This window comes from Tyto alba, unplaced genomic scaffold, assembly GCF_018691265.1.
Source record: "Tyto alba isolate M040663 unplaced genomic scaffold, T.alba_DEE_v4.0 Super-Scaffold_48, whole genome shotgun sequence".
Classification (NCBI taxonomy): domain Eukaryota; kingdom Metazoa; phylum Chordata; class Aves; order Strigiformes; family Tytonidae; genus Tyto; species Tyto alba.
In genome coordinates this window covers 12,558,413-12,585,962 of record NW_024881324.1, presented here as the reverse complement: position 1 = coordinate 12,585,962, position 27,550 = coordinate 12,558,413, and the positions used below count along the sequence as shown (strand labels likewise).

The 27,550-nt window shown below is 41.8% G+C and overlaps 1 protein-coding gene across 1 annotated transcript; it reads left to right on the top strand.

Moving 5' to 3' along the window:
- LY86 (lymphocyte antigen 86) lies at window positions 1–26,701 on the top strand. The gene is made up of 5 exons (XM_009963072.3): window positions 1–291; window positions 14,311–14,397; window positions 15,796–15,924; window positions 22,955–23,007; window positions 25,968–26,701. The coding sequence occupies exons 1-5, from the start codon at window positions 171–173 to the stop codon at window positions 26,061–26,063; spliced, it is 486 nt and encodes a 161-aa protein (XP_009961374.1). The 5' UTR covers window positions 1–170; the 3' UTR covers window positions 26,064–26,701.
- The last annotated feature ends 849 nt before the right edge of the window (window positions 26,702–27,550 follow it).

The following is a 27,550-nucleotide window of genomic DNA, read 5'->3' as shown; positions in this document are numbered from 1 at the left end:
AGCCTCTTGTTTATACCACATTGTGGTAAGCTAAGGCTACATTGGCTTACTTAACCCTTCTGCAGGCGTGAATGTAGTAACTCCTGTTTCCCTTGGAGAAAGGAAGGAACACCCCCCTCCACAGAGGGTTAGCAAGAGACAGAGAACTAATCCTGCAGGCTACCACCACCATGAAGACATCAAATGTTCTTGTTCTCATCTTAGTCCTGCTTTATATCAATGCCAGCACAGAATGGCCTACGCACACAGTCTGCAAAGAGGACAACTTGGAAATACATTACAAAAGCTGTGGTGAGATTTTTAAAATTTCCATTTTCCTTTTAGCTGGGCAACAAAGTTGTTCTTAAAGCAGTGAGAGAGGCTTACAAACCAGGCAATGAACGGAAGGGTTACGCTCCCAAGCCAGCAATGGGGTTTGCAGCTAGGATATTTTTAGTCTTTCAAACATAGCTTGTTTGGTTCACACACACACAAATCTAACTGTATTTAGATAGAAGATAATAAAGAGTAAATAATGTAACCTAATTCAAAATAATAAACAGCTGTCAAAAATCCAGTTCAGCATGAAAAAGATTACTAGGAGTTTTATCTTGAAGTTAGAATTTAAAAAAAAAAAAAAGAGGAACAACTTAGATCTTTATCTTTTTTACCCCTGGGATCACACAGACCCTTCAACGCACTGATCTGCCGGTTTTCCTAATGTGTGGTGAGGCTGTGGTGATGTGTTTTTTGTCCTCCCACTTGGAGTGGCAAGGGACCCAGTGTGGCAGTAGGAAGGATTCGTGTTCTCCACCAATGCCACCGTGCTTAGCGAGACTTTGGCAGCAGCACTTAACAGAAGCATTTCCCAGGAACCATAGGGTTTTATTTGTTCTTTAAATCTGTAGAGAAAAGGAGCAAGCGGCACTGGAATGACTGAAAATGAATTCACTGAATGGTGCCTGCTTTCCACCTCTTGCTTTGCTGGCCTTATGCCTCTCCTATTGTGCTGATCGGCTTTGCAACTGGGACAAAGGGAATTAGATTCACAGACGCCTCATTCATTTTCGGCACGTGATGTGAAAAGCGATTCATGGCAAATGAGCACCCTAGAGTTTGTTTTTCCAATTCATCCTGATACAAAGGGTTTCCCAGGGGGCTTTTTCTCCCCTGTAGCTTTCATGCAGTTTTGCACACCCATTAAAATAAAGCCAGTGAGGGACAAGAGAAGTAAATAAATATTTGTAATGCTATTCTTTACTGGCCTGCTCCCAGGAGACTAAAGTCAGGCTTGACACATTATAAATGTGTATACTACATTAGGAAAATATTTCATTAGATATGGAATACAAGCTTTGGTATTACCTTTATTTTAGTAAGAATTCATTGTATAAGTTAATTCTGTTCCTTTAACAGGTCTCAGTTAGCATGAGATGCCTTGACACAGAGGCACAGGATATAGTTTGAGTCAATTCAAATCATAATGAAATTTGTCTGCTGGGCACGTGTCAGTCAGGCATTGTTTCTTACTACACACACGACTGGCCTAGCTAACAAAATACATTTGTTTAGAGCTTGTGTCACTTATTTTGGTTTGCCACGCACAGAAAGGTAGGAGGTACATCCATTGAGGAGGAATTCACAGCTCGAGAAGCACAAGCCAGAGATCATACAAGGTCAGGTCTCAACATCGAGAGTGGTTTTCTGGTCTCCTGGGTACAGCTATGGGAGAGGAGAAGATTACACAGATGTGGAAACAATGCAAGAATTAAATCCATTTGAAGCCCAATTCCTCACTCCCTTACAGCTTTGGCAGATTCAGTTGTGGCAACACACACAGCTGCTGTCACAATGTTCTGCCTTGCCTTTTTCCAGAGGCTACCACACCTGTAGCAACGGACCAGGATGCACCATCTGCATCTCTGCTGAACTAGCTCATAGTCTAGTAGCTTTCACAAAGCAAAAGAATATAAAGTGTTTCAGGCTGAGCCCAAAAATCTAAAGGTGGGGAGGATAAATCTGAATATACCAGTCTACATTCCTTCAGAGAAGGCATTGCTCTTACTGAGCTCACTGGCAAGCTCACAATGATGCCAAAGGTGCTGATCACCCTCCCAGGAGAGAGGAAGCTTTGTCCCCACTTCATTTCACTGTAAATCGAAACTAGGTGGGCAGAACATAGCTTTGTTCTTTAGCTGTGTCCCATCAATTGTTCTCACTCGGAGGGAATAGACATGCTAGGGCTTATGTTTGACAAGACCCTTTCCCAACAAACCTTCTCTTGACAATTATGTAATGTCAGCATACACAGAGTCAATGCTAGACAACTGCCCATAGTCTTTAAGTATTTCAGGGGAAGACTGCCCCGCATGCCACTCCAGTCTGAGAAATCCCCATGGTATTTCCTGCTCTGCTGAAGATGCCAGAACATGACATATTTTTGGGATACAGTGGCCACAGTGAGTCATCTAGTATGAAATCTTGGATAAAGGATTCTCTGTTGGCTTCAAGAGGGACAGGATTTCACCTCTGCTGTTGTTACTATAAACTCTAGAATGCTATCAGTGAATCAGGGTTGAATCAAGTAAAATTTAAAGAAGTTGAGAGAATTTTAGCCAAGTCCTTCACAACTTTATTTCTGGAGCTGAATGCCCTCTATCAACAGATTAATAGAGTTCAGTCTGAGCATTTAAAAAAGAGCTCAGTGTTCATTTTTACTTTGCAGTTTATCAGTTCCTCTCCTATAATGCAGTAAAAATCTGACTGAAGCCAAAAATATGAGCTATTATAACTGTGATAAATGTAGCGGAGAAGCTTAGGTGGTTAACTGAAGACAGAGAACATGGTAATCTCCTGTACCCAAGAGCAAGTCCCAACTCCATGTTGCAAGCACTTGTTCCTAGCTGCATCCTACAATTATAACGTGTAAGATACAGGCATGCACCAAGTCCCCAGCCTCACTCCATGTTCTGAATCATATAGAAAGGATCCCCATTCCCACCCAGCCACATCAGACTAAATGTTCAGTAGCCAGGACCCCAAAGCATGCATCTAAAGAAAGGGCTAGACAAGCCCCTAGTAATCATTATAATGCACTTGTTTAAAAAAAAAAAAAAAAGTTATGTAAAAGAAATCAGGCAAAAATTCTCAGCAGCGAGTCCATGGTGAGAAACAGACTGAGAGACGGGTGGTCTAAAAGTAAAGTAAATAGACAGTATCCTGCCTCCTCTATATAACCGCAGGAGACATAACACCAAGACAGTCTATAAATAGCAAAACATTTCCCATCAGTGCCACTCTTCCTCCCAGAAGCAAGTGACAAAAATGAAGGAAGATCTCAAATGACCACAAATCACTTTAGAAACCTGGGCAGGGATCCCGAGATAAAAGCAGAACAGGTTAACATCTCCAACCGAGAAAAAAGAACCATAATTGGCAAGTCTATGCAGAGACATGAAAAGAACCTGCTACAGAAATGGTTGATTCCTATCCCTTTTAATTTCACAGTGACTTTTACAGTAATAATGCTTTTGATCTTTCCAACTACATTTTAAAGGCAATTGTCTGGGAATGGAAAGGCAACAGTAGCAAAGTGCCCTGAGCAGATTCCAGTGCTATCTGAGTGTCAGGCATCCACCTGAAAGTACAAAGTGCAATGCAGACAGAGACTATAAAATACAACTCCTCAACATGTGTACCAACACCTGCTTCTTGACCATTAATGTAAGCTTAATAGTCTTAATTAGCCACAAAAACATTTTTACAATGTAGAGTTCAAATGGGGCTGTCCTCATAGGGTAAAGCAGGTGATTGCTGTTGCAGACACATGAAAAACATTTTCCAACTATTTTTACAGCTCTTTCCTGAAACATTAGTTGGACCTACGTCAACAAATCAGCGTTTCAAAATGCCTGGTTTTGTTTCAACTAGAAAACCCAGACTGGTATGTTCTGTGATAAAGCTCTACTTTTAGATTAGGACATGGGATATTTCAGAGATGCTTGTTGCCTGAATCTGTAGTTTTCTTGACAGTGCAGAAAAGGTTACTGATAAAGTAGAATGTTCTTAGGAAGGGTAGGGAAAGAATCAACCATTAAGGACTTTATTTTCTGTGCACAGGAGTAAACAGGAAATTTCAGGGAGATCTTCAGAAGAGTTAAAGTAGTAGTATTTGAAAATACTGTTCAGACCACATGGAATTTTTTTTACTATCAAACACATTTCCCAATTCATGTCTGACTTTGCTTTTTCTTTTTTCTTCTGAAGCAAGGTTAATAGTCATTAGCTGAAGTTTCAGGAGATGAAGCAATCAATTAGTATTCATTTCAGCTTCTAAAACCTAAATATGAAGTTTCATATCTACAGATTTTAAAATAATAAAATCTATTTAGGGATACGGGTAACCCTTTGCTTTAATGTCTTCTGCTAGACAAAAAAGCAGGGCCCCCTGGGCATCTAGAGAATCATTTTTACGTGACAGTGCCTCTTCCTAAACAGAGCAAAGTCAGACCGAACTTTTGTCCACTGAGCTCCACAACTGCTTAAATAGATGCTCCATGTCACACTTCAAGCAGGGTCATTTTTATAAAGCTCCTTCCTACCCTACACTGCTACAGGAGGAGAGAGCAGCACTGCCCACTTCATTACAAGCTTGCACTGGATTGCATTTACAGATAGAGAAACTCTCATTTGTATAGCCTTTCTTTAAACTTGAGCGCTCAGATTTGTATATTCATTAAAATGGCCCCTTAAAGTCAATGGGGTTATGGTGGTGTAGAACCTGTTCTGTTCAGATAGCACAGTATAGACACCCTCCTGTTAAACTCTGCTTTGAGGGAACTTTTCAGTGCTTAACCAAAAAAAAATTTAAAAATCAAATAAAAAGTTGAGACAGATAGACTGTTTAGATTATAATTTTCTGATGATTTGACTATCCATGCTGAATAGTCTCGGTCTTACTAGGGTCCCCCTCACACACTCAGCCCATCATATCCTTTTCTCCTATACACTGAGAGATCAAATATATTATTTCTCTTAAAAGCTTATTTTTTCTTTTTAAAAAATAGACCTGTAACACCCATCCTTGCTCTATTATCCATACCAGCATGTAAACAAGCCTGCTAAATTGTCATCATTGTAGCACTAATTTTACAGCACATCACTTCCTGTTTTCTATGTCAACCAATGTTACTGGTCCTTTTTTCCTCCCTGGCCACACACATAGATCCTTCGTTAAAGGATGTTAAGTAATTCAATAGCTTCAGCTGACAAAGAGAAGTCTGCAAATAATTCTCACCTCATGCATCTTCAGGGCAAATATTCTTCTAGACACTTGGTAAAAGAAGGTTCTTTTCCCATTATTCTTTGGTTGTTTTTAGCAGACAGACTGAGCCAGATGCCTCTCTTGGATTTACTTATTTATTTATTTCCCTCAAGCAGTCTTCAGCAATTGCTTCTGCTTCTAAATTATTTAAAGCCACACGACACCAGCTCCCCTCTGATCTTTTGTTGCACAGATAGCTAATGGGCAAACAATCAAAGAACTTAAGAATTTCACTTGAAAACAACTTTTGTTTGTTTGCTCTGTCCAAGCCATCTTCATGTCATAGCCTTGCTGCTACACTTATTTGATATAGTTTAGGTATTCCAGGGGGAAGGCCAAATGTTGACATGCATATTTCTGGCACCAGATCCTAACAAACAGAAGCTATCACCAGAATCAAGGTAGCACAGATATGAGTGCACGTGTTAATCTTCTTTTAAAGTTTTGGTCCCTCCATGAATTAAAACTACTTTATCTGTTTCATTCTCCACTTTATTAAAGAGGATTAAAACTTTCTTTTCCTATGTGATCTCCTAAGGTAGTTCTGATTTAATTTTACTACTTCTTTCACAGAGATAAGATTTAGTAAGTTGTAAAATGTAAATGGTAAGGAGGAGCAAGAGACAATTTCATACCTCCAAGGTACTCTGGCAAAAACATTAGATTTAGCATCTAAACTGAACCATTTAGCAAAATCAATATTAATGCTTTCACTGAAACTAGTAATGGAGAGATTAACCTCAGCTGAACTTTTCCCACTATGCTGTAAATTTTCCCATCTAATTTAGTTCTCAGAGGTTTCCTCAGTGTCCGTTTCTTCGCCAAATCAATGAAGGTCCTGCATCATGGACTGCAAAAGAGGGTTGTTTATGTGTGGCAGCCCCTCCTGCTTATCTCCAGCTGCTAAATCTAAACTAGCAGGCATGTTTTCAACCTATTGCCATGTCTTCATGGCACTTCATAGCCACTGAGTCACTAGGGAATCACAAGCAGGAGGGGTGACAGCCTGCAAGGCAAGCCATAGGAAAAGGCATTTTCCCCTTTGGAAACAAATAGGAGAGACATCTAGAAAACTGTATATTGCGTTACAGGCAAGTACTGTGGGCAAGACAGAATTGTCATTTGCTACTACATGATAAATTTTAGTTTCTATAAAAGGAACAGTCTAATATACTAAATAGGTGAGTCACAGCTATGTTAACAGTTCGATGAAAACTTGAGATTAGCTTCCTCTATTACATGAAAGTAGAAATTATCAAAAGGCACAATCACTGCACCAAGTCAGGAGCAAGAACAAACCACAGTTGCTCATAAGGGCTTCAGTGTAAAGCTTTCTGTGTAGGCATATGAAGCATTGCTAGGCTTTCTTGACATTGCCACACTATCTCATCCAGAGCTGTCATCAAGGCCCCAGAATAGCTTGGACCCTACAATGCTTACAGTTTACCAAAGTAAATAGAGGCAGATTATCAGGTTCTTGCAGCAATTTAACATCCATCAGCAAAAATATCCAGAGTAATTTAAGAAAAATTAACACACCTCAGAAAAATGCAAAAAGGACTTCAGCACTGTTGTGTGTTGGTGTCACTGTACTAATTTCAAAGAGGCTTATGGCAACCTAAAAACTAGGGATGAACAGTGGCCATCAAGGACAAGATACCTAAATACCCTGAACATAACCACCACGTACCAAATCCAAAACCTCTGATCTGTTCCAGATGCTGCTTTTAGACTCAGGAGAGCTTTCAGTTGCCAAAAGCTAGGATCTTGAAAGCTGCCACAAATTAATTCAATGCACCAGTTTCCTTTTCACCTGAAGATGGATGGCTCCTGTCAAATGATCCAGCGGTGACCAGGCAGGCAGGAGCCCAGCTAGTTTCCTCAGCAGAGGGAGCATGCCATTCCAATTATAGTTTACTGGCACACTCCTGCAGTGGATTTCAACCTATCCTGGGAAAATGGGAACATTTAGCCCATTTATATGCTGCTGATTACTGTTCTATATAATCAGTGGTAAAGCCTGCTATCCCAGAGCATGGTATGTGTCTAACAGCAGGGCAGCTTCTAGTAATGTTTGGTTCTATTTCTGACATAAGTCTGCAAGTCTGTTGTGAATCCCCAGTCATACTGGCAAGCACTGATGTCCAGAGATCTCTGTCTCAAGTAGAGCAGTATAAAGAATGATAAAAAAAAAAAAAAAAAACACGTGAAGAGAGGAGAGACAGATCTGATTAGGAATACAGGCAGTTACTGTATGCATCTTACTCATGCAGCGCATGGTGTTTTCTTACCAACAGAAGAGAAGAACAAAGACCTTCTCTCTCTAATACATTCCCTGCTGGGTCCAAATTAATGCAGCATTTTCTTGTTAGACTGCTGTAGCTGAAGCCTGCCCTGTCTTCCTTTCTCTCTCAAGCTAACTAGGACAAATCAGGATTATTAAACACAAATACAGATCTGTATGTGCTGTCTCTCAAAGCCAGCATATTTCAATTTTGCCTTCTCTAACAGGCTTAGGCAAAGCTTTGTCATACTACACAAAGCACAGAAAAACCTCCTTTTGCAAATACCGCTGCTGGCAAAAGGAAGGTCTCCATGAATCTTCAGACAGTGGGCCTCCCCTCGAGCCCTGGCAAACACCTCTAACAAGCCTGCTGTCAAGAAAGATGGTTTGGGCAGGAAAAGGCAGGGAGACTCAGGTCCAGTCTTTGGCAAGGCTGCTTTATGCATGCTGGTGACACCCTCATCCCCAAACACAGCCCTCCAGCATGGTGTTTTCTTACCAAGAGAACAGAAGAACAAAGACTTTCTCTCTCTAATACCCCTCACACCTCCTGTCTTTACAGGACCTTCCCTCTAGCTCATCACACCATTCAGCTCCTTGCCCAGGCCACCAGCAGATTCATGGCCAAAGGTGGCAGCTGGGTGACCTCAGCTTGGTACCAGCCAAATCTCTTCCTCTCTTTTCCATCTGCTACACTTCAGGCCCTTTGCTCAGAGGCTGAGACCTCTATCCCACATCTGTTCCTCACACCCCAAATGCTGCTGCTGTTGCAGTCAGTGCCCCAGCAGTACGTTTGGAGAAGCTACCAGCCTTCTGAGTCACTGTTTCTGAATGTTTGCAAATTTGGGCATCAGTTATAGTCATCAGTGAATTTTAATTGAAATATCAAGAGACAAAGTCTTCATCCTTTGTTTAAACTAATTTCAAAAGACACTGGAATCACCTTGCTCCAAAACTAGAGCCGTAAACACCAGCCAGTAATGACTTTTGCCTCAATCTAACCAAGCAGTGTATAATTTCTCTTTCCATTACCAGTGTTCGGTATTCTTGAGAGAGAAGTGGAAATAAATTAAATATCGCATAGCCACTTTTTTTTAAGTCACATTTTAAGTTTCTCTTGCTAGTGTTCTGGGGTTCTTTAGCTTTTATTTTATACCGAGACCAAACCTTCAGTCTTGCCTCTACAACCATGTAAGATTTATCAGAAAGGAAGCAGAGTTATTCACTCCATTAGACATCTCCAAGAGCCTGAAGTTTAAGCAGACCTCAGAGACCACAGGTTGATAGCACTGTTTGCAAAGGGAAATTCCCACAGTCTGTATCCCAGGACATTAAGAATACATGAACTGTAACCTTCCTTATTCCTTCACCTCCATGTTGACTAAGCAAGCCAGAAATGTACAGGAGATAAAACGTATCATGACTTCTACAAAAGAGGCCAGAGCGCCTGTTCAAACTAGACAAAAGTCCAGAGCTGCTCATGTCCAAGATGAGTGTCTTGGGATGAAGGATCCTCATGATAAACTAGACACAGCCCACATGAGTCAATTTATTCTGCTCCCTTCTGACAAGAGGGCCACTCTGCTCCTCCCAGTCACCTCTAGATGGATAGGGCAGTGGCATGCAGTGAAGGCAGGCCCAAAGGGAAGTTCATTAAACCGAAGGTGCTCAGGGAAATCTAGATGCACGACTGGAGAGCTGCTAATTCACCTGATGCTTCTTCCTCAGTACCTTGTAAGTAGATTCCAGTGTCAAATATAACCTTGAGCATTCAGGTTAATTTATTTAAATAGACATTAAAGGGAAAATGTTGAGTGAATACATAAAGTCTGAGATCTCAAACAGTTCCTCATTCTTTCCCTCTCCTTTCATCACCTTGAATATTGTAAGGACTAATGACTTAATTTTATTATGAACTTTGAAGGTGAGGTGCGTTGGGTAATTACTAAATATGCTTCTTGCTTGTGCTAATTTCTAGCTCTTTTAGCACCAGTCTGTCCTTGTATGACCCTAGCCAAGTGCAGCTATGTAATTCCATTCAATTCTGTGGCTTATCTGCTCCTAAAAGTGTTATTTCGAAACACCCAAAGCTTACCAATTTGGAGAGTGTTCTGACCACTGCAAGACTTACAGATGTGGCCTCTTTCTAAGCAAAGCTTGCCTGCTTGCTGCTCCTATTCACCCATACCGCTGATTTTCATGCTTATATGGAAACAATGTGATTTTAGAGCAGGTTCAGATGAGAGTAAAGCCAGTAGAAGATAGTTAACAAGATGGGGGGAGAGAGAGAGAAGAAAAGACAGGCTGTTATACACCAGCTTCCCACCTGGCCATGCAGTTTCTGTACTGCCCAGTTAGTCATCTAGCAGCTCAGGCCCTGAGCGACATGGCCATAGCAAGTTAGCACGCTGTCATTCCAAGCTGTCTGCTTCACCTCCCTGCTGGAGGTCACCTCCCAGAGCACAGGAGGCTGTGGGGTGTAAGGGCTGCCCCAGCTCACAGCCCTGCGGCTTGGTGCACACCCGTGTTCAGCAGGAGCATGAGCTGGTGGCCCCACAACTGCAGCAACCAAGACACGAAAGCGTGTTCCCCTCTGTTGTCCTTATTACTGGGGCAATAACCTCCATCAAAGGTACAAGTCTTGCAGTCAGGAGGGTCACGTAGATACAGCACTGTAAATATGTCTGAGCTAATTTACCTATGAACCTTCTGCCAAAAACAAGAACAGGAAAAGAAACTCTAGGAAGAAAAGTTCAGGAACTCATCTGAGCTTCTAGCCTGTACTATGCATGTCTACTCAGTCTTCTAGAAAAACCCAGCCAAATTCACTGCTGCGAGCACCTTGCAATAGTAAGCCAAGTGGAAATCTTGCAGTATGGTGCCACTACAGGTCGTATGCAAGGAAAGCCACATACCAAGCCAATATAGCCATCAATCCCCACTAAGGTACTTGGGTAAGGGTGAAACAGGAGATGGGATGCACAGGGTCAGCTGGCACTATGCCATGTAAGGGGTGATCAGTGGCATGATGCCAGGTACATCCCAAATTTACCTCTCACAAAGCAGGATTGTACTACAGAAGCCAGTCTTCAGTGAGATCTGTACATTCAGGGCTAGATACAGTTGAGAGCACAGCATTAACTACAGCATAAATTCAAATAACAGGTCTAAGAGATCTTATAGCGCACTGACTGTTTACAAAAGCCAAAGACTTGCCTCTTTCTCAGAGCAGCTGCCCAAAAAATTTAGAACTGTCTAAAGAGAAACTTCAGTCAAAATCCTGCTCCCAGGAACCTTCACGCTAGCTGTAAATATGTTGCAGCCCAAACCCTTCTCACTGGATACACAGAAACACAAAAAAAAAATGCATTTTTTTCCCCACAATAAGCAGATTTTCACTGATAAACCTCAATGTGTTTGCAAAATTTCCAGCAACATTTTAAGTGCGGGTAATATATCAAAGCTGAACTGGAAAAGCAAAACTCTGCAACCAGTTGAAGAGTTTCTAGCTTTAATTATGGAAGAGGGAGCAGATTGAAGGGAGTGGGTGGAGGGAAGTCTGGGAACACACGGTACTGTGCACTATGAAATGTTGCAGGGAAGTGGAAGGCTGAAGGGCAGCCCCACATATTTTAGAGATTTAACAGTAAATGTTATTGCTCTGTACATGTGAAAGACATAACATGTATTTTTTCAGTCTAACCAGCTCACTTCAGATTGAGGCAAACAAGGAAGAATAAGTATTAAACCTCCATAAGAGACACGCAGTGACTCACAGTTGTGCATCTGAGATGAAACACAAAAATGGCAATTGCCTCGAGTTGCCTTTGCCACACGAGGGACTCCTCAGCACTTAAAGAAAGAGGGGTATGGCACATTATCTTAGTTCATAGCACACCGCTGAATTTACAGACATCTTCACTTATCAAAGTGTTAAAAATCACTATTTTCTTTAATTTCCTTTTAGCAGCAACCTTCCTGCCTACATGTTTTAGAATCCAGACTCCCTGGAACCACAGATTTAGCAACACAGCCATTCTTTCAATTGATTTCAGCAGGAGGCCCCCACACACACCACAATATCCAAGATGTTGGATTGCAAAGTCATGGCCTAAATTTCAATAGGGAGATGGTCAGAAAATTAATTGGAGTTTCTTTTGCCAGTGAAAAAGTTTACATTTCTCAGCAACAGAGTACCAACACAAAATCCAAGTGCTCTAATTCACAAATTTTGATGGAATTTGTCACATGAATGCTTCTACACTCTCTTTCTCTCTGGGGACCAGACAACACTTCTCTGAATACACCAGAATCCTATGCTGCATCACCAGTGGTGAAGTAGAGGACACCCGTGGCTACAATGCACCATGAAATAGGTCTTCTGGCAAAAGAGCTCAACCCATTGAAGAAAAAAAAAAAAAAAAAAAAAAAACCCAAACACAAAAAACCCCAAACACAAAAAACCCCAAACACAAAAAACCCCAAACACAAAAAACCCCAAACAGGCATGAAACATCCAAACTAAAACAAACCTGAGGAAACCTGAGGTCAGGTTCATTGTAAGAAGCCCATGCTTTCCAGACAAGCTTGGTTTCATGAACATCCCCTTTCTATCCAAACAGTTATTGATGAGAAATTTTGAACTAAATACAGCTTCTAGTCCAAATACTATGATTCAGTTTGTTGACTAAAGCACAGCCTAGTCTCTTTGAAAAGAGAAGAGCATCGTATATTTTGCAGTTCCATTTTTGACCATAGCTCCCTCTGGACTTTACAGAGCCAACAATTTTACTCATTTGACAACCAGCACTCTTTGTAGGCATCAATGCCCAAGTTGCTCTGAATCTGAGCAGCTGCTTTCTGAACCTTATCATCGCACCACTCACAAAACAGAGACGAGAGGGGCTCTTGCAGAAGTCCTGAGGAAAGAGGAAACCAAGCCCTGAGAGGTGGCAGGGACCAGAGGGGAAGCAGGCTTAACGGTCCTGGAGAAAAGAGAAGCTTGACATGTTTTCTGGCTGGAGCAGAGAACTGCTCTCCTACCCGATTGCAACAGCTTCTGAAGTTGCAATAACAAAGTGAGAACTGACAGGAATATGAAAAGGAAAAAAAAAAAAAAACAACCCATTGACTCTTGTCACACTTGAGCTGATAAGCAACTCCAGGCACTAACTGTTTGTCCCAAGCACATCACACAAGTGCAGAGACTGCTTTGGCGGTGTGGAGGACAAAATCCAGCATAGGGACACACTGCTGTGGGAAATACCAGTGCCTTTTATCTCTCTCCTTTAATCAGTTCTTTTAATTTACCAGAACTTAGGGCTCAGAAGCTCCTTTTGAATCACACTGACAATCCATGTGCTTGTAGAGCCTGTCTTAGAGCCCCCAGCTCCTCCCAGCACTTTCATTCATTTTGCCCTCCCCTCTAAGCAGTCAGGCTTTGGTCACCCAGGCTTGCTCCCTGCCAGCTCCTACAGCTGTGGGGCACGGCTGCAAAAATAGGGTCAGGCTATGGAGATGCTAGCTCAGTTTCACAGAGGACACTTATGACTCAAGTTTTACCACAGCATCAAAGGAAACTTCTCCCAACCCGTTATTTTCAATTCAGTGAGAAGATTACCTCAAGCAACAATAACTTAGAAACAGAATTCAATTCCCAAGTCTATATTTTGTCACCACCAGCTCTATGTAAACCAGGGAGCCTACGGCTGCTTCTGCACATGCCACAGTCACTTCTCTGGTTTATCACAGAGAAGGAAGTTGGATGCACAGGCTGGTTGGAAAACCACCGTGAAAGACAAACTTATGCCTAAAGCAAGCCTTGAGGCTCAAGATTGTATGCTTCTGAACTGGCCAAATCTTTCACCTCCAGCCACGGCACTTGCATGTGCTGTTGGTTGCGGCAGCTGAGCTGTTAGTTGTTGCTGCTGGCTGTCACCAGAGTGTAACACATTGACAAGCCTTCAGGCATAGCACAGAGTCTCATGGAGGCTAGCAAGGAAGAAGGTGGAAGTGGGGGGAAAGCAATTATGTTTGTACAAGAGGTTTTGTAACTTACTTCAGAGAAAGGGGTACTGTAGGAACTGGTAAGAGCCATGTTCATGTCAGCTGTAGGGCTCCCTTTGACCCCACCTCTGCTAAAGTCTCCCCAAAAGGGAGAAACTTAGAATATTTCCTGGGTTAGAAATATCACATGATGGTGGATGGAGCATGAAACACTGCGGGATATCAATTATACAATTTTATTTTCATTTTTGGACTTTTTATCCCACCTCAGGATTCAGTTTCCCAATCAGCCTTGCCAAGCCACCTTGCAATACAAATTAATTTTCAAACGTCATCATAACCAATTGCCCAGTGCTGAGGAAGGAATGGGAATGCACAGAGCCTGGGAAAAGCAGCTGTGCTAAAACTTCACTGTTGCATAAGTATTGACTACCCACCACTGTGGGGAACTTGCTCTCCCTGAACTTGGCTCATTTTCCCACACAGTAGGTTTTAGCCACATATAGGCTGTCATCTGAATGTGCTTCTGATTGAAGTGGCAGGGAGGACAGAAGTAGCTATTGAACACAGACTATGGGAACTCTGAGCACATCTTGGAAAATTTTTAAGAAATGTGTAATCTGTTTTTTTATAACACCTGTATATTTCATTGTTTTCTTCTATACAGTATCTCCTTAAAAATACAACTTGTTACCCACTGCTTTCTGTCTCCAAACAGATCCCCAGCAAGATTTTGCTTTCAGCATTGACCGTTGTTCTGATATCACAAGCCACACCTTTAACATCAGAGCTGCCATGGTCCTAAGTAAGTGAAATGATATTTTCTCACACCATAAACAGGTAATCCATGTGTGAATGCTGGCATTAAGGAGTAATCAAGGGTGACAACCTCCAATAAATATGAATGAGCTGAATTTCTGAGAAATCTCAAAACCTGTGAGGGGCTACAGAAATGTCAGCTCAGCCTCAGACTACTTATGTCACCCTAAGCAGGTCATATCAGCCCTCAGCCTCTATTCCTCTCCTACTCTTCATTTGTATAGATAGCCAAGGTGGGGGATGCTCTAGAGCTTCTCTTAACAGCTAAGTCTTTGGGGCAGAGTCTTGTTGAATGAGACAGCTACAGCACCCACACTCTTGTATCAGCACCAGCAGTGCTCACCAAATAGCCTTGCAGGTAGGAGGCTGAAGGGACTCCCACAGAGCAAGGTGGGGGCATCTCTCTGCCCCTCCTGGGCATGCAGAGAATCATGCTGAGACAACAGTCATTCAATCAGCTCACCGCCTGTGCTAGATGAAATTATACCCTTTGGCACTTGACTGATAGCAATAAAAGGTCAAAAGCAGAAATGCATTTGAGCTAATGGGCTGGGTGCACAAGTTGATATTAGCCATAGCTTGCTTTGTGATCTTTGCACAGGAAAGCCATCTTCTTGCAACCCAGTTAGGCCCAAGTTCACCTAGAACCTCTATAACCAGAGTGTAAATATGAGAGCACTGCTGTATGCTCCTGGTGCTGAAAATAAGTTTGTGTGCCAAGAACTTGGGAATGCTTCCTTGCATGCAAAAGATCTCCCTCCCGTGAGACATGCTGCCCTTTTCCCTGGGAAGCATCAGCTTTCAGGTGGCTGCAAGGTTAAACAAGACTGCAAAATCACATTGCAGGCCTTTGCAAACACCTTTCCAACAGCTCAGAGTACAGGACCTCCTTCTAAATTCAATAGCCCCACTGGCTGTACCTATGTTAACAAGCCAGGCACAAGCAGGCAACCTCCCAATGCTTCCAAGCTGCTACACTGGTCCCTGGCACAGGTGTGGCTTGGCCCAGTTACCGTTTTCCCAGGCAGCAGGCACAGGCCACAGACCACTCACAGGGCCCCACTGGGACAATAGAAATGAAAGTTTAGATGTACAGACACAAGATTTGTTATGCCAGTTGGTCTCAGAGTCAGAGAATGGTCATGGGCGTAATTTCTTTAACAATAAAGATATATGTTATTATGTCCCATTATATACCATAAGGGACTTAGAGACATGTTCCTGAAGCATGTATTTCTATGTATCATGAGTTCCCAGTGAAGAGAAAACATTCAACAGCTTTAACAGCAGGGGGAAAAAAAAATAAATGGAAACTTAAAAAGTGAAGTATTAAAGCTGTTTACCCTTACACTTTTTCTGAGCTCTACTTCTGCTTTGTGTGTAGGACACAGCATCAAGGAACTGTACACCAAGGTTGAGCTGATCATAAACGGGAAGACCATCTTATCCTACTCGGAGACACTTTGTGGGCCGGGTCATTCTAAGCTTATTTTCTGTGGAAAGAAGAAAGGAGGTAATTTAGGTAGAACTCTAAGTGTTTGATGGCTACTGAATAGTCCAAGCAGGATACACCCACTGTGCTGTTGAATGCACCAATGCATCGTAATGTTCTGTTTACTTCAACAGCATGTTAATGGATGACAGAAACACAGTAGGACAGAGACATTTTAATTTCAGAGACTGCTTTTTCCCCTAACCTGTTTGCTTGCTTTTCTTTTAAATCACAGAATATTGCACGTACATGGGATTTCAAGTCCATAAAAAGTAACTGTGGTAATGTGACCCCATCCAACAGCAGAGGGGTTCATAAGCCCTATTTATAGCCACATGGTTGTCATGTGAGCAAGTAGTATGACAAAAATAAAGGCCAGTTCTCTAAAAGAAATGGCTGAGCAAACAAATAAACTGTTCTGAACATGTTCCTCACTATTAAGCATGTAACACTTCCTGTCCTTAGAGGCAGTTCATAACTCACTTTAAAAGAAATTATGCTTGAGTAAGGATATTTGGACCAAGATACTATTTGATCCTATCTATGGTTTACATCTTGTTTCTGCTCAACACGTGCCTATGCTCAACATGTGCAGTCAGATTTTAGTTCACATCAGTCAAACTGCCAACTTGTGCAGACTTGCACTAGTTGGTTTATAGTGGCATTAGCTGCCCATGGAAAGCAGGCATCTTTGGTCCCAGATGAGCCTGGGCACCTCAAGGTCCCTTCTGCCACAACCCAGGCCAGGTAGTGCAAATCTAGCCATGGTATGTCCAGAAGAGCTGTGGTCATGCCTCTGGACTGTAATATCCATGGTTATTATCTAATGGTTATTTTGAAATCCCTCTTACATCACAATCATCCCTTTAAGCTGATTTAAAAATAAACAGGTAGAGCTGAAGAGAAGTTTCAGAGTCATTAGAGGACCAGTTAGTTTCAGAAGCTCTGCTTTCCTTCCATTCACTTGCCTTTCCATTCTGAAAACACTGCAATGATCCATGTGCAAGGGCCATGAGTTTGAAGACTATGCACAGCACTACTGCTAAGACAGCCCCTGGAAAAATTAAGACATTTCACACACCGTACAAGTATCACAAAGAATAATAGAGAAATCCTGCACAAGCAACCAATTATGTAAATCCTGTAAGCCGGGTAGACAAAAAAAATTAAATTGAGAGGTTTCTTCAATTGTGTATTGAATTACAAGGGGAGGAAAAAACATCCACAGACCTACTAAAAACTATCTGATTCTGATGAAGTACTAAATAACATCCTTTAGATAATACATTAAGGCGAAGAAGTCAGTCATGAGCTGAGCTCAAGCTGCTATTCACACATTAAGCCACAAAGCCAAAACCTCCTGGGGTTTCTAAATTCATTAATCTTAAACTGACAGGTGATTGTTTCTACTAATTGTAGTACATTATGATATAAAACCATAGTTGGTTGTTTAAATAATACTATGTATCTTCATTTAGAAGCATCCCTAAGTTAGTACAAGGACCTTTGCCACACACTTTTTCATACTCACCCTCTTGTTCAGTAGCTGTTTTTATTTAGCAATTAAGTCACAGTGTGAAAGAGGTGAACTTTCTCAGACTAAGGTTCAAACTGAAAATGTGGTGTTTCTTAATTAGTAGATATTTGATTCTAACCCAGGTTTTAGGACACACAATTGAGCTGAAGACCAATTTGAGGCAATTCAGCACAGACATAATTTACCATATTAGCACAGCTGTAAATCTGACCTAATACCTATGCAGAAAGGACATCATTGTGAATGGCCAAGTATGCAGCCTAGCAAAGGTACAGAGGAACAGATAGCCCTTTCAGCTGAAACTTTTCATGCAGATCCCTATTTTCCCTGTTCTATGAGCAACATTTCCAACATCTGGCCAGACCTGGCTTGAGTTTAAATATAGTTCCACACAGAAGGCCACAAGGAGGCCAAAAATTTTCTGTTCTTCCCTATCCCAAAATGAGACAGAACAAAGTTCTGATATAGGCTTTGTTGGTCCACTCACTTGTGCGGACAACTGGAGCAAAAGTTAAAAGGAAAAAAGACTTATAAAAGCCAGATGTGGAAAAGTCTTGGGTGTTTGAGGTTGTTTTATTTTTCTTTGCTCACCTATAATGCTATAGTTTTGCCATGACTGGAAATACTTTAGGAGACTCAGTATAGCTGATGGTTTCATGTTCATCATAATCATATAGTATTTACTATTTATGTTAAGCAAAGGTCACATCTGGCACTGCTCACTGGGACTCATAAATAGGATTCAAAGGTCTTTTTCTTTGAGCTATGTGCCTGTTGTGAAGTTGTTAAAGGTTTTAAGGAAGTGAGCCACTGCCCGTTTAAGAACAATAACAACAGAACTGCTAAATTCTTCGTGGCATAACATGAACTCAGATCTTCCTCTTTTTTAGTAGAAGGTGCTGGTTATTCTCCTTTTCCTCCAAAGAAAATGGTTACATAAGATTTAACAGATTTCCCAATGCAATCACTAAAATCGGAGAAAAAGACCTACCAGAGTAATATTTAGCAATGTAGGAACCACAACTTGCTGGCTTAAACGAAACTTCCTGACAAAAGACAGTTGCATCCTCCACAAGACCTCAAGTTTTCTTTCAGGCCCAACCAATAAAGGCACTGTCAGAGCACTTGCATGATTTCTCGTGCACACTCCCAAACCATACAGAAAATCCCCCTTCCTTTGGGCCTCCATTCTTTACATTATTGTCATTTTCAACAGGTGTTGCAGTGAGCAAGTTTCTAAAATACTATTTGTGAATAAAAGTAGAGGCCATAACATGAATTATTGAACTGGGTATCACATTGAGAGTTTAGGTACATGTTTCTGAGAAACTAGCTACACCACAAAGCTAGGTCTTCGGGGCTGATGCACAGTGCCATCTTGCTTATCCCCTCCATCTCACTTTTTCCTCCCCAGTAAAGAGAGTGGATGTTGCTCACCCAGCTATGTATTTATATACGCTTTTCTCACTCAACTATACATCTATAGCTGGCAGTTATTCAAATCACTCCTGTATCCCTAAAACTCACAGAAGTTGTGTGTCAGTTGCATGGGTGCAAGATCGTGTCCTAGAAGAACTCCAACATGGATCATTTAAGTTCTAAAAAGACTTAAAACATAGAAAAAGGAAGAGGTGGGTGCAGATGTACAGGGCCTTTATATAGTACAAGAGTGTGAGAACGTATCAAGATTTTTCAGTGCAAGGAAGATTTGAGAAAGAGGAGTGAGAATTTCATTATAGGTGTTTTGTCAGGAATGAGAGGCATCTTCACGATAAATGATAACTAGTAACTTGAAGTAATCCTCAGGAAGTTTTTTCTTACACGTTTGAAAGCTCTGCTTCAGACTGGAAGCTACTAGAGGCCCGCTCACTGGCAGGGAAAACAACTAAGTTACTTTTGTTAGAAACAACAGTGAAAATATGCTACAATAAAATCACTGCAAATCAGTGGTACATTAGAAACGTTTTCCAGGATGCTCTACAGAAATCACCTTCAATTAAGTCTTTAAGAAAAAGGGGCTGAAAATGAAAGGTGGACTGAAAGCACTTCACTGATGACAGCATGCTTGACAGATACCATAACTTACCAGCAGACCAAAAAAAGACGTAGGGGAATTTTTAATTGGAAAAATGCACTCGTGATTTATGGTGTTCTGAATGTTCATACATTTGTTGCAACTACATCTGGACTTGCTCTAAAAAGACCAAGGAATTCTTTCAATGAGCTAGGCTCAGTGTTTGTGACAGTTACACTTACTGCAGCAGATGTGTTCATCCTCCTTCAATGGAGGAATGTAAAAATGTATGAATATATGGAGAAAAATGTATATGAAGGATGCTGTGATAAACTACAGTCCTTAAAGCCTTGGAGGATGTTTACGCTTCAGGAATTATAGCAGATATCCTCATGTGAGGGGAATAATAAATGGGCTTTGAAAAGCCAGATCCAGCCAGCATAGGCACGGAGGAGGTTGCCATGGTCTGAAGTGAACACAAATGATGAAATTCAGCAGATCTATGGATCCATACTATTTTCCGGCAGGTCTCAACTAGCTGAAAATGAAAGCTGCCCTTGCTTTCCTATCATGATATACTTTCAGCAGCATAGTCCTTTCCCCCCCACCCCACTCTTGAAATGAGAAAGGTCACAAGACTTTTCTAGAGGCCTAGTTACAGAGCCACAGAATGGCTGAGGTTGTGAAAAGACCTCTGAAGGTCATTTAGTCCAACTCCCACCTACTCAGGTAGGGCCACCTACAGCCAGTTGCCCAGGACCATGACCAGGTGAGGTTTTTGAAGATATCCAAGGATGGAGATTCCACAACTTCTTTGGGCAATCTCTGCTAGTGCTCAGTCACCCTCACAGTAAAAAAAAAAAAAAAAAAAAAAAAAAAAAAATTCTGTCCTAGTGTTCAGAAGCCCTCCTGTGTTTCAGTTTGTACCCACTGTCTCTTGTTCTGTCACTGGGCACCACTGGAAAAACCCTGGCTCTGTCCTTTTTACACTCTCCCTTCAGGTATTTGTGCATATTGATGTGCTCTCCCCTAATCTTTCTGTTCTCTAGGCTGAACAGTCTCAGCTCCCTCACTCTTTCCTTATTGGAGAGATATTCAAGACCTTTAATCATATCAGTGGCCCTTCACCAGACTCTCTCCAGTAGCTCCATATGATTAATAACTGTGAACCACTGCAAAACCCCTGGTTAAAAAGAGATAAATAAGGGCAACACTAAAGCATAAAGAAGTAAACATGGACCTCAAACTGGACACACAGCACCTAGATCCGCAGTTGGAGGCTCCCTAAAATATAGTACAGCCCACGAGAGCGACTCCATTGATTACTGAGCAAAGGCATAGTTACCACACATCAGAGCATTCATGGAAAACTTCTCCTAGAGGGCTGAGGCAGAGCCCTCAGACCACATACATCTAGCTCTGATATAATCATTATTTTGTCACATCAAAGTCAGGAGAAAAAAATAGCTTCTACCTACACTGAAGGAGAGATTAGCATTGCCATAATTTCAGAAGCAAATTTATGGCCCGATGACTCCTACTTCATTTTAAAATACAGGATTTGCAGAGCTTGAATTCTGCATCTGTGTGTTTAGGTTCTGGATGTGTTTCCAACTGCCTAGGTGAGACCCTAACAAGCCACATGATCCAAGAGGAGTTTCTACGACCCTGTGGAGAAGGAATTTGGGGAAGGGTGATTGTTCATAGCCCAGTTTCCTCTCCACTCTGCTGCCATCCAAGATTTGCTAGGCTCAGAGTTGACTGAAGGAAAGACAGACCAACAAGGCTCTCTACTGAACGAAGGGACACACAAACCATGAGCCACACCATGGCCCACACCACCCTGGGAGGGCAGCTCACAACATTGCTTAGCACACAACAACACACCTACAGCTCAAGTCCCAAGGGAGTTGCTCCTCAAGTCATGCAGTCTGCAGCTGCCTTTAACTCCCATTTAGACTCCAGTAAAGTTGTGAACTGAGAAGTGGGCTGCACTGTATTTTTAAAATTCTTGAGTCACCGCTCTCTGCAGCAGAGATGTGTCAGACTCAAGGGCTCATGCTTCATGCACAGAAGCAAGCAGCAATGCCAACTGCTCTTTGAAAAGGAAAAGACCTCTTGGTGTCCAGATGAAGTAGTCAGGGATGCAGAGATGTACAAGTATAGTATGAGCACTGCAGCACAGTTGATCAGCTTGAGAGTAACAAGCCAAAACATACGTATTCTATTCTCTGGTATTGGGTTTTTCAGGCCAACACTGAAAAGTTCTGCATCTTCTCCAACTCCCAGGATCATCAGAGCATTACATTTAACAAATTCCTCATTAATGTAAAGGTGTAAAACATTGGTGATGTTTCAGGCTTGTCCTATTCTTTTCCTAGTTTATCTTATAGTCATGATTCTTTCATATAAGTTTGTTACAAGGCATTGATAAACATTTCATAGCATGTATGGGAAACACCTACTGTGGACTCTTTTCCAAGTCAGATATCTGCTACATGGCAGGAGGAACCATACCATGTTACAAACCTGTTTTCCAACTTTTCACAAGAAACAGTTTAAACCAACACAGTGAGACTGGACTAAAACAACTCTCTAGAAGTGACAAGCATCAAGATGCCAGAACATACTCATATAAATATGATGAAACACTCCTCTGTCACTGTCAAAGTAAAGACTATTTCACAACACCTACAAAAGAGAATCCTTAAACAGTTCTTAGACTTTTCCACGACTTGTGGAGCAAGAAATTCTGAAATACTGAAACATCTACAAATTTTATTTTCAGTCAAGTCTGCACAGTTTGGCCCAGTAAGCTAGGAAAAAGTAGGAGGAATTGCAGAACAGCTTGCTAATTCTGTCCATTAATGCCAAAGTTGCCCTTTCTTCAACAGCAAAGAGCAAGCATGCCGTGCGATTAGGGAGATGAGGATTGGAAGGTGGAACTCCTGGGCTCTATTCCAGTCACCAAACACAACTTGTGATGGCTTTAGTACATCATGTAACTTCTTGGTGAACGATCCCTCAGCAGTTAGATAGACATGTTCTTATTACTTTAAGGTCATGATCAACAAGCAGTCAGAAGTCCACACCTACAGAAACACTCAGCTCAGATGGCTTTTTCTTAAAGTTACCAACACAGTATAGTTCAGCTATTGCAGCTGCAGGTGTTTAACAGATCATGCTGAAAGATTCACGTCTGGCAATTTCCCCATTTGCAGGATGCGTGCAGACATAGGAACACCCACACAGTTGTGCAAAGCCACGGCCCCCTCCTCCTTGAGGCCAGGCTCTGCCCTGCTTTCCCCATAAGGCAGTACACATCCTGACATTTCCCCCAGGAGGGCTGTTGCAAGACTGTGTAGAGAGCACTTTGCAGCTCCATAACACTTGTCACTGGAGCGATTTGAAGTGCTATTCCAAAAAAGCATCTACAATCAGCTGCTTGTTTCCTTCATGAGTTGCATGTCTAAACACCCATCACCATTTTTGCTTTTCAGAACAACTCTACTATGAGGGACCAATCACACTGGGAATCAAAGAAATCCCACAGGTAAGTTGGTCACAGCTGTGCTCCCAAGCAGAAGGGTTTTCTGGATGAGGTATGGTCAGAGGACTACCAGCAATCATATCAGCATATTCCAAGATCCCCCAGCTGCCACACTGGATCTGATAGTGTTTATATGACTAATCCTTTTCAATATTAATCAGGTGGCTTTGCTTAAAACATTAGAGCTCCACCATTATCCAGAGACAGACAGGTTTTCTTAGGATAGAAGATCCCCTCTACCAGCACTGAGTTATGAAGACATACAGTTCTTTAGTAGTCTCCCTCTCTAGTACTCTTAAAATAGCAAGACAAGAAATAGCTCAAAGGGTCTCCTGAGAGACCAAGGCTGCAATTCAGATCACACCTTAGTGGGCTGAACAATTTGGAGAAGCTCATTCATCCCTACTGTCTATAAAAGTCAATTTAAATAACTATTGCAATTGTATGTGTTCCACTGTACATAAGTGGTGTTAGATACAGACACGGAAGTCTTCTAGGTTGTAACTGAAAGTACAAGTTACTGGGCCAAGAACACTTTCTCTGGGCTTATGGAGCCTTAAAATAAGAACATAGTTTCTTAGAAAGGTGAGAAAGCAGGCAGTACTCTAGGCACTGCTCTGAATTTCCTGGTCATCCATTACAGTTGTTCTTTACAAGCAGCCTTGTCCACAGTCAGCTATGTCTTCTTCTAGAAGGTCAACCAAATCACATTGCAGAGCAAGATAGGTGTCAAATGCTGAATGCATCACAGTGTCTAACTGGGCACAACATGAAGCTATATTTGACCAGTAAATAAAAAATAATTTTTAGCCTCATACGTGAAGAGGCTGGACTGAAGGGGAGAAGGCAAGATCTGGATCAAGGCATCTGGTTGAGAATGTGGTGAAGAAAGGATCAGAGTCACCATTGTGAAAGCACACAGTTCAGGTGGTGAGTCAAACACTCCTTAGATATACTCACAGAAAGAAGTGCAGCATGAGCTCTCAGTTCTTCAGCAGCAGACATAAAACCTATGTCAGACCCTCAAAGATGAGGCCTGGTGTCTTCTCAACACTGGATTGGTCCAGCTGCAGGAAAAGGAGAAGATGGGGTCAGAGCAGAGATACGGAACAAGGACACAGTCCCCAAGAGCTGGGCTTGCCAAGACCTGCAGAGGTGATAACAAGGATAGTTGGTTTCTGGGAGGATCGAGCCTCCATAACAGCTGCCATCTCATGTCTCTCAGTCTTCCCTTGGTGATAGCAGCAACCACAACCTTAATTTTCCAAGGCTTTCACACAGGGAGCTGAGCCCATTTATGCAGGCTGTTACCCTACCTTTACCAGCCTGCTTCCCTACAGGCTATGCCTAGAGATGCTGTGTTGAGCAATGCCTTCTGAAGTCTCACACTGGAGTGCCCAAGCATCCTGCTCCAGGAACAGCTTTGCTAACATACTGAGAACACTTACATAGTAAAGGCTGTAGACAAACTGAGGAATAGGTCCTTAGACCTAAAGGAAGACCTAGAAATATCCACATAGACCAGTGAAACTCCAGTTCTGGGCAAATTAGGTGAATTTGGAGCCAGGAATTCTAAGACTGTTCACAACCCTCTTTTAATAACAATTTTTACCCATGAGCAAAAAATTATTCTGGAGGAAGAAAACACTAATGAGCAATGGAAATGAGTTATTATGAACTCCCTTCCATGAATGAAACTATGATTTGGAGAATTAACATGCTTGTGAGAAAGGGAATAAGAAGCCTTTTTTGTTAATTAATCAATCAGGCAAATAACATCATCTTTCCATGCTGGCAATAAGGAGTTATTCCATGCAGCAATCATCTGCTCATTACAAAGAATAGCCTCATCTGAGCAGCCCAAAGGACATTTGCGCAGTCTGCACAGCAATTACAACAAGGCTGTATTCTCATGAGCATGTTGCCATTGGGCCTCTCTCTAAATTTGTGTGTTACACTTAACTTGAACCTCTCTGTGAGGACACAGGCCAGCTATTGCTTTAGAAATCCCATTGTAAAAGGCAAATGCAAAGAAACCTGACTCATTCTAGTTGTGCCTCCTTCTACTCCAGAATCAAAAGAATTCTGAGCAGAGCAAGACCCTTCTGTGGTTCAAAGCCAGGAGGCCACTGCTGCCAAGTTCTCCTACCCCAGGTTTTGCTCCTCTCCACACCCAGAAAAAATGGAGAGAGATACTGAAGGGCCAGCAATCCAGAGTGAATGAAATCTAGTTCACCTCTTCCACCAAATCTGTTAAGTGAGCCTTGTCACCTCCCCCTGTCCAGTGCTTCTCCTTCAAGTATCTGAAGAGAACAGTTTTAACCAATACAAAAAAAAAAAAAAAAAAAAAAAAAAAGCGCCATGGCTTTTTTAAGGTTGAGAGTTTTGCACTGCAATGATACAAGTTCTCCCCAAAGCCTCAATTATTAGTAGTTTTAACTACACAATTTGAAATTAAAACTATCTCATTTTATTATATAGGAATTCATCACAGATTGAGTCATCTATACACACACATCCCCCCAAATGCTCTTCTAAAAATTCAAATCAATAAATGTACACACTGAACAACAAGATCCAAGGAAGAGAAGTGCCAGACAACAGAGCACCTCTTCCCCTTCCAGTTACTAAACATCACAGGCCATATTGTGCTTGCTCAGAAGAAACATTTTAAGTTACACAGATTTGAAAGGAATTTTTATGCATCAAAACATTTTGTTCCCCTTGCACTGTTTTAATTTTGAACTTGTGCTGTCAGCATTGATATCCCTGATGAAAGTATTTTGGCAGAAAACATGGGCAAGTCCTTTACCAGTTCTGAAACATTTGGACAGGAAAGGTTTTGGAGGAACTTCATGGGAAAAGCGTTATTCTGTTTCTATGAAGAGGACTCCCTCACAGAAACAGCAGCAGTTATATACTACTGATGAGCTAATCTCTTGCTTTGTGTTTGTCTCATACAGGGAGATTACACGATTTCAGCAAAGCTGACTAATGAAGATCACGTCATTGTCGCTTGTGCTGATTTTACTGTGAAAAATTATTTAGACTATTACTAGCAACAAACCAGTTTCGTGAAAGCTACAGACTACCAAAGCTATTCAAGCCATGCTACAGTGATTCTGAAGGAAATAATCCCCACATGGTGGTTCTGATGCTATTCCTCTTTATAAATTCACTATTTTCAAGAAGTCACTAGACCCTCTAGTGGCCATTTTATCTCTAAATGCACACTGTAGCCCACTTTTTGCTTCTAATATATACAGCTTCGAGTAGAAAGCATCCAATAACAACATTCTAATTTTAGGATGCAAATAGGATGAGGCAGAACAGGCAAGAGCCTAAACATTTTTTGCAGTAAGTTATGGAGGTATCAATTTCTAACACAGACTAAAGAAGACTTTCATGTGTACCATGTATTATGCAGTTACAGGACTCAACATTTTCAATCTTCTCTGTGGCATGTCTGAAGCCTCCACTAGTATAGATTTTGTTATAAGCACAGAAAAAGGGCCAAATAGGATGAATATGCCTTTTTTCCAGTGATCCATGTCCTGTCACTGGATTCATACCACTCAAGCCTTCTGGACCTTACCTGGAATTTTTTGTTCCTTAATGTCTTTTAAGTGATATGTAAATCATTCTGTACCTAAGATATGTGCTCTTCTTGCTTCTCAATAAATTCATAATGAAAGAATATTTTTTCTCATTTTTCCACATGATTCTAGGATCTATCCAAAGCTTAAAGTGAGGAAAAAAAAGATTGAGGGAAACAAGTTCAATGAGCACTACTTTTTTTTTTTAGTACGAAATATCAGTCACGTTTGACACACATTTTATGTTAGCAGAGGACAGACTGTTTCTTGCTTTGAACATGAAGCCCCAGGAGAAGTAAACACAAATTACACTCCCAGGTGCAGCACATCCCCAAACCCTCACATTCCAGAAGCCTTTGCAGCTGGCATGGCTGATGGGTAGGTAGATAACCAAGCATAGGGCAGCACATGGGATTAGGATCTTGGTGTGTGGTGACCTGTTTGGGAGGCTCAAAGCATAAGGAAAGGATCAGGAGTAGGGTTGAGTTCTGATTTGGAAAGGTATGGGCAGGAATTGGAGCCATGGGAGGGTTCTGAAGCTGAGCACAGGCTTATGAAGGATGGTAGCAAGCATTGGGCTTCATGCCTCGTCTTGGAGAGGTTTGGCATGTACAGTTAGGGCAGCTGTGGCTCACAGCTGACCACACAGGAGATCCAACACATGGCCTCCAACCTACACACCCACAAGCTGCAGCTCAAAAATTCCTGAGCAGCGAGAGCATCTCTGCTGCACAGATGACCAACGCTGAAGAGCAGCCAACAGCTAGCAGCAAGGGATAGGACCTTGCAGCAGAATTCTCACCTGCCATCCCAAAGGTGAGCAAGACTTTGAGGCCTCGCGTTAGGGAGGCTTACCACTGTTGAACACGAATCAGCAAGTGCCAGAAAATGGGATAGAGCATGTTTGACACACTGTGGTTTCAGCTCATTTCTATTATATCCCGATTTGG

Excerpts from the sequence above, each read along its gene's own strand:
- LY86 (XM_009963072.3), top strand. The coding sequence starts at position 171 with ATGAAGACATCAAATGTTCTTGTTCTCATCTTAGTCCTGCTTTATATC. Across the intron at positions 292-14,310 it reads AATACATTACAAAAGCTGTG|ATCCCCAGCAAGATTTTGCT; the intron begins GTGAGATTTTTA and ends GTCTCCAAACAG. Across the intron at positions 23,008-25,967 it reads GAATCAAAGAAATCCCACAG|GGAGATTACACGATTTCAGC; the intron begins GTAAGTTGGTCA and ends TGTCTCATACAG.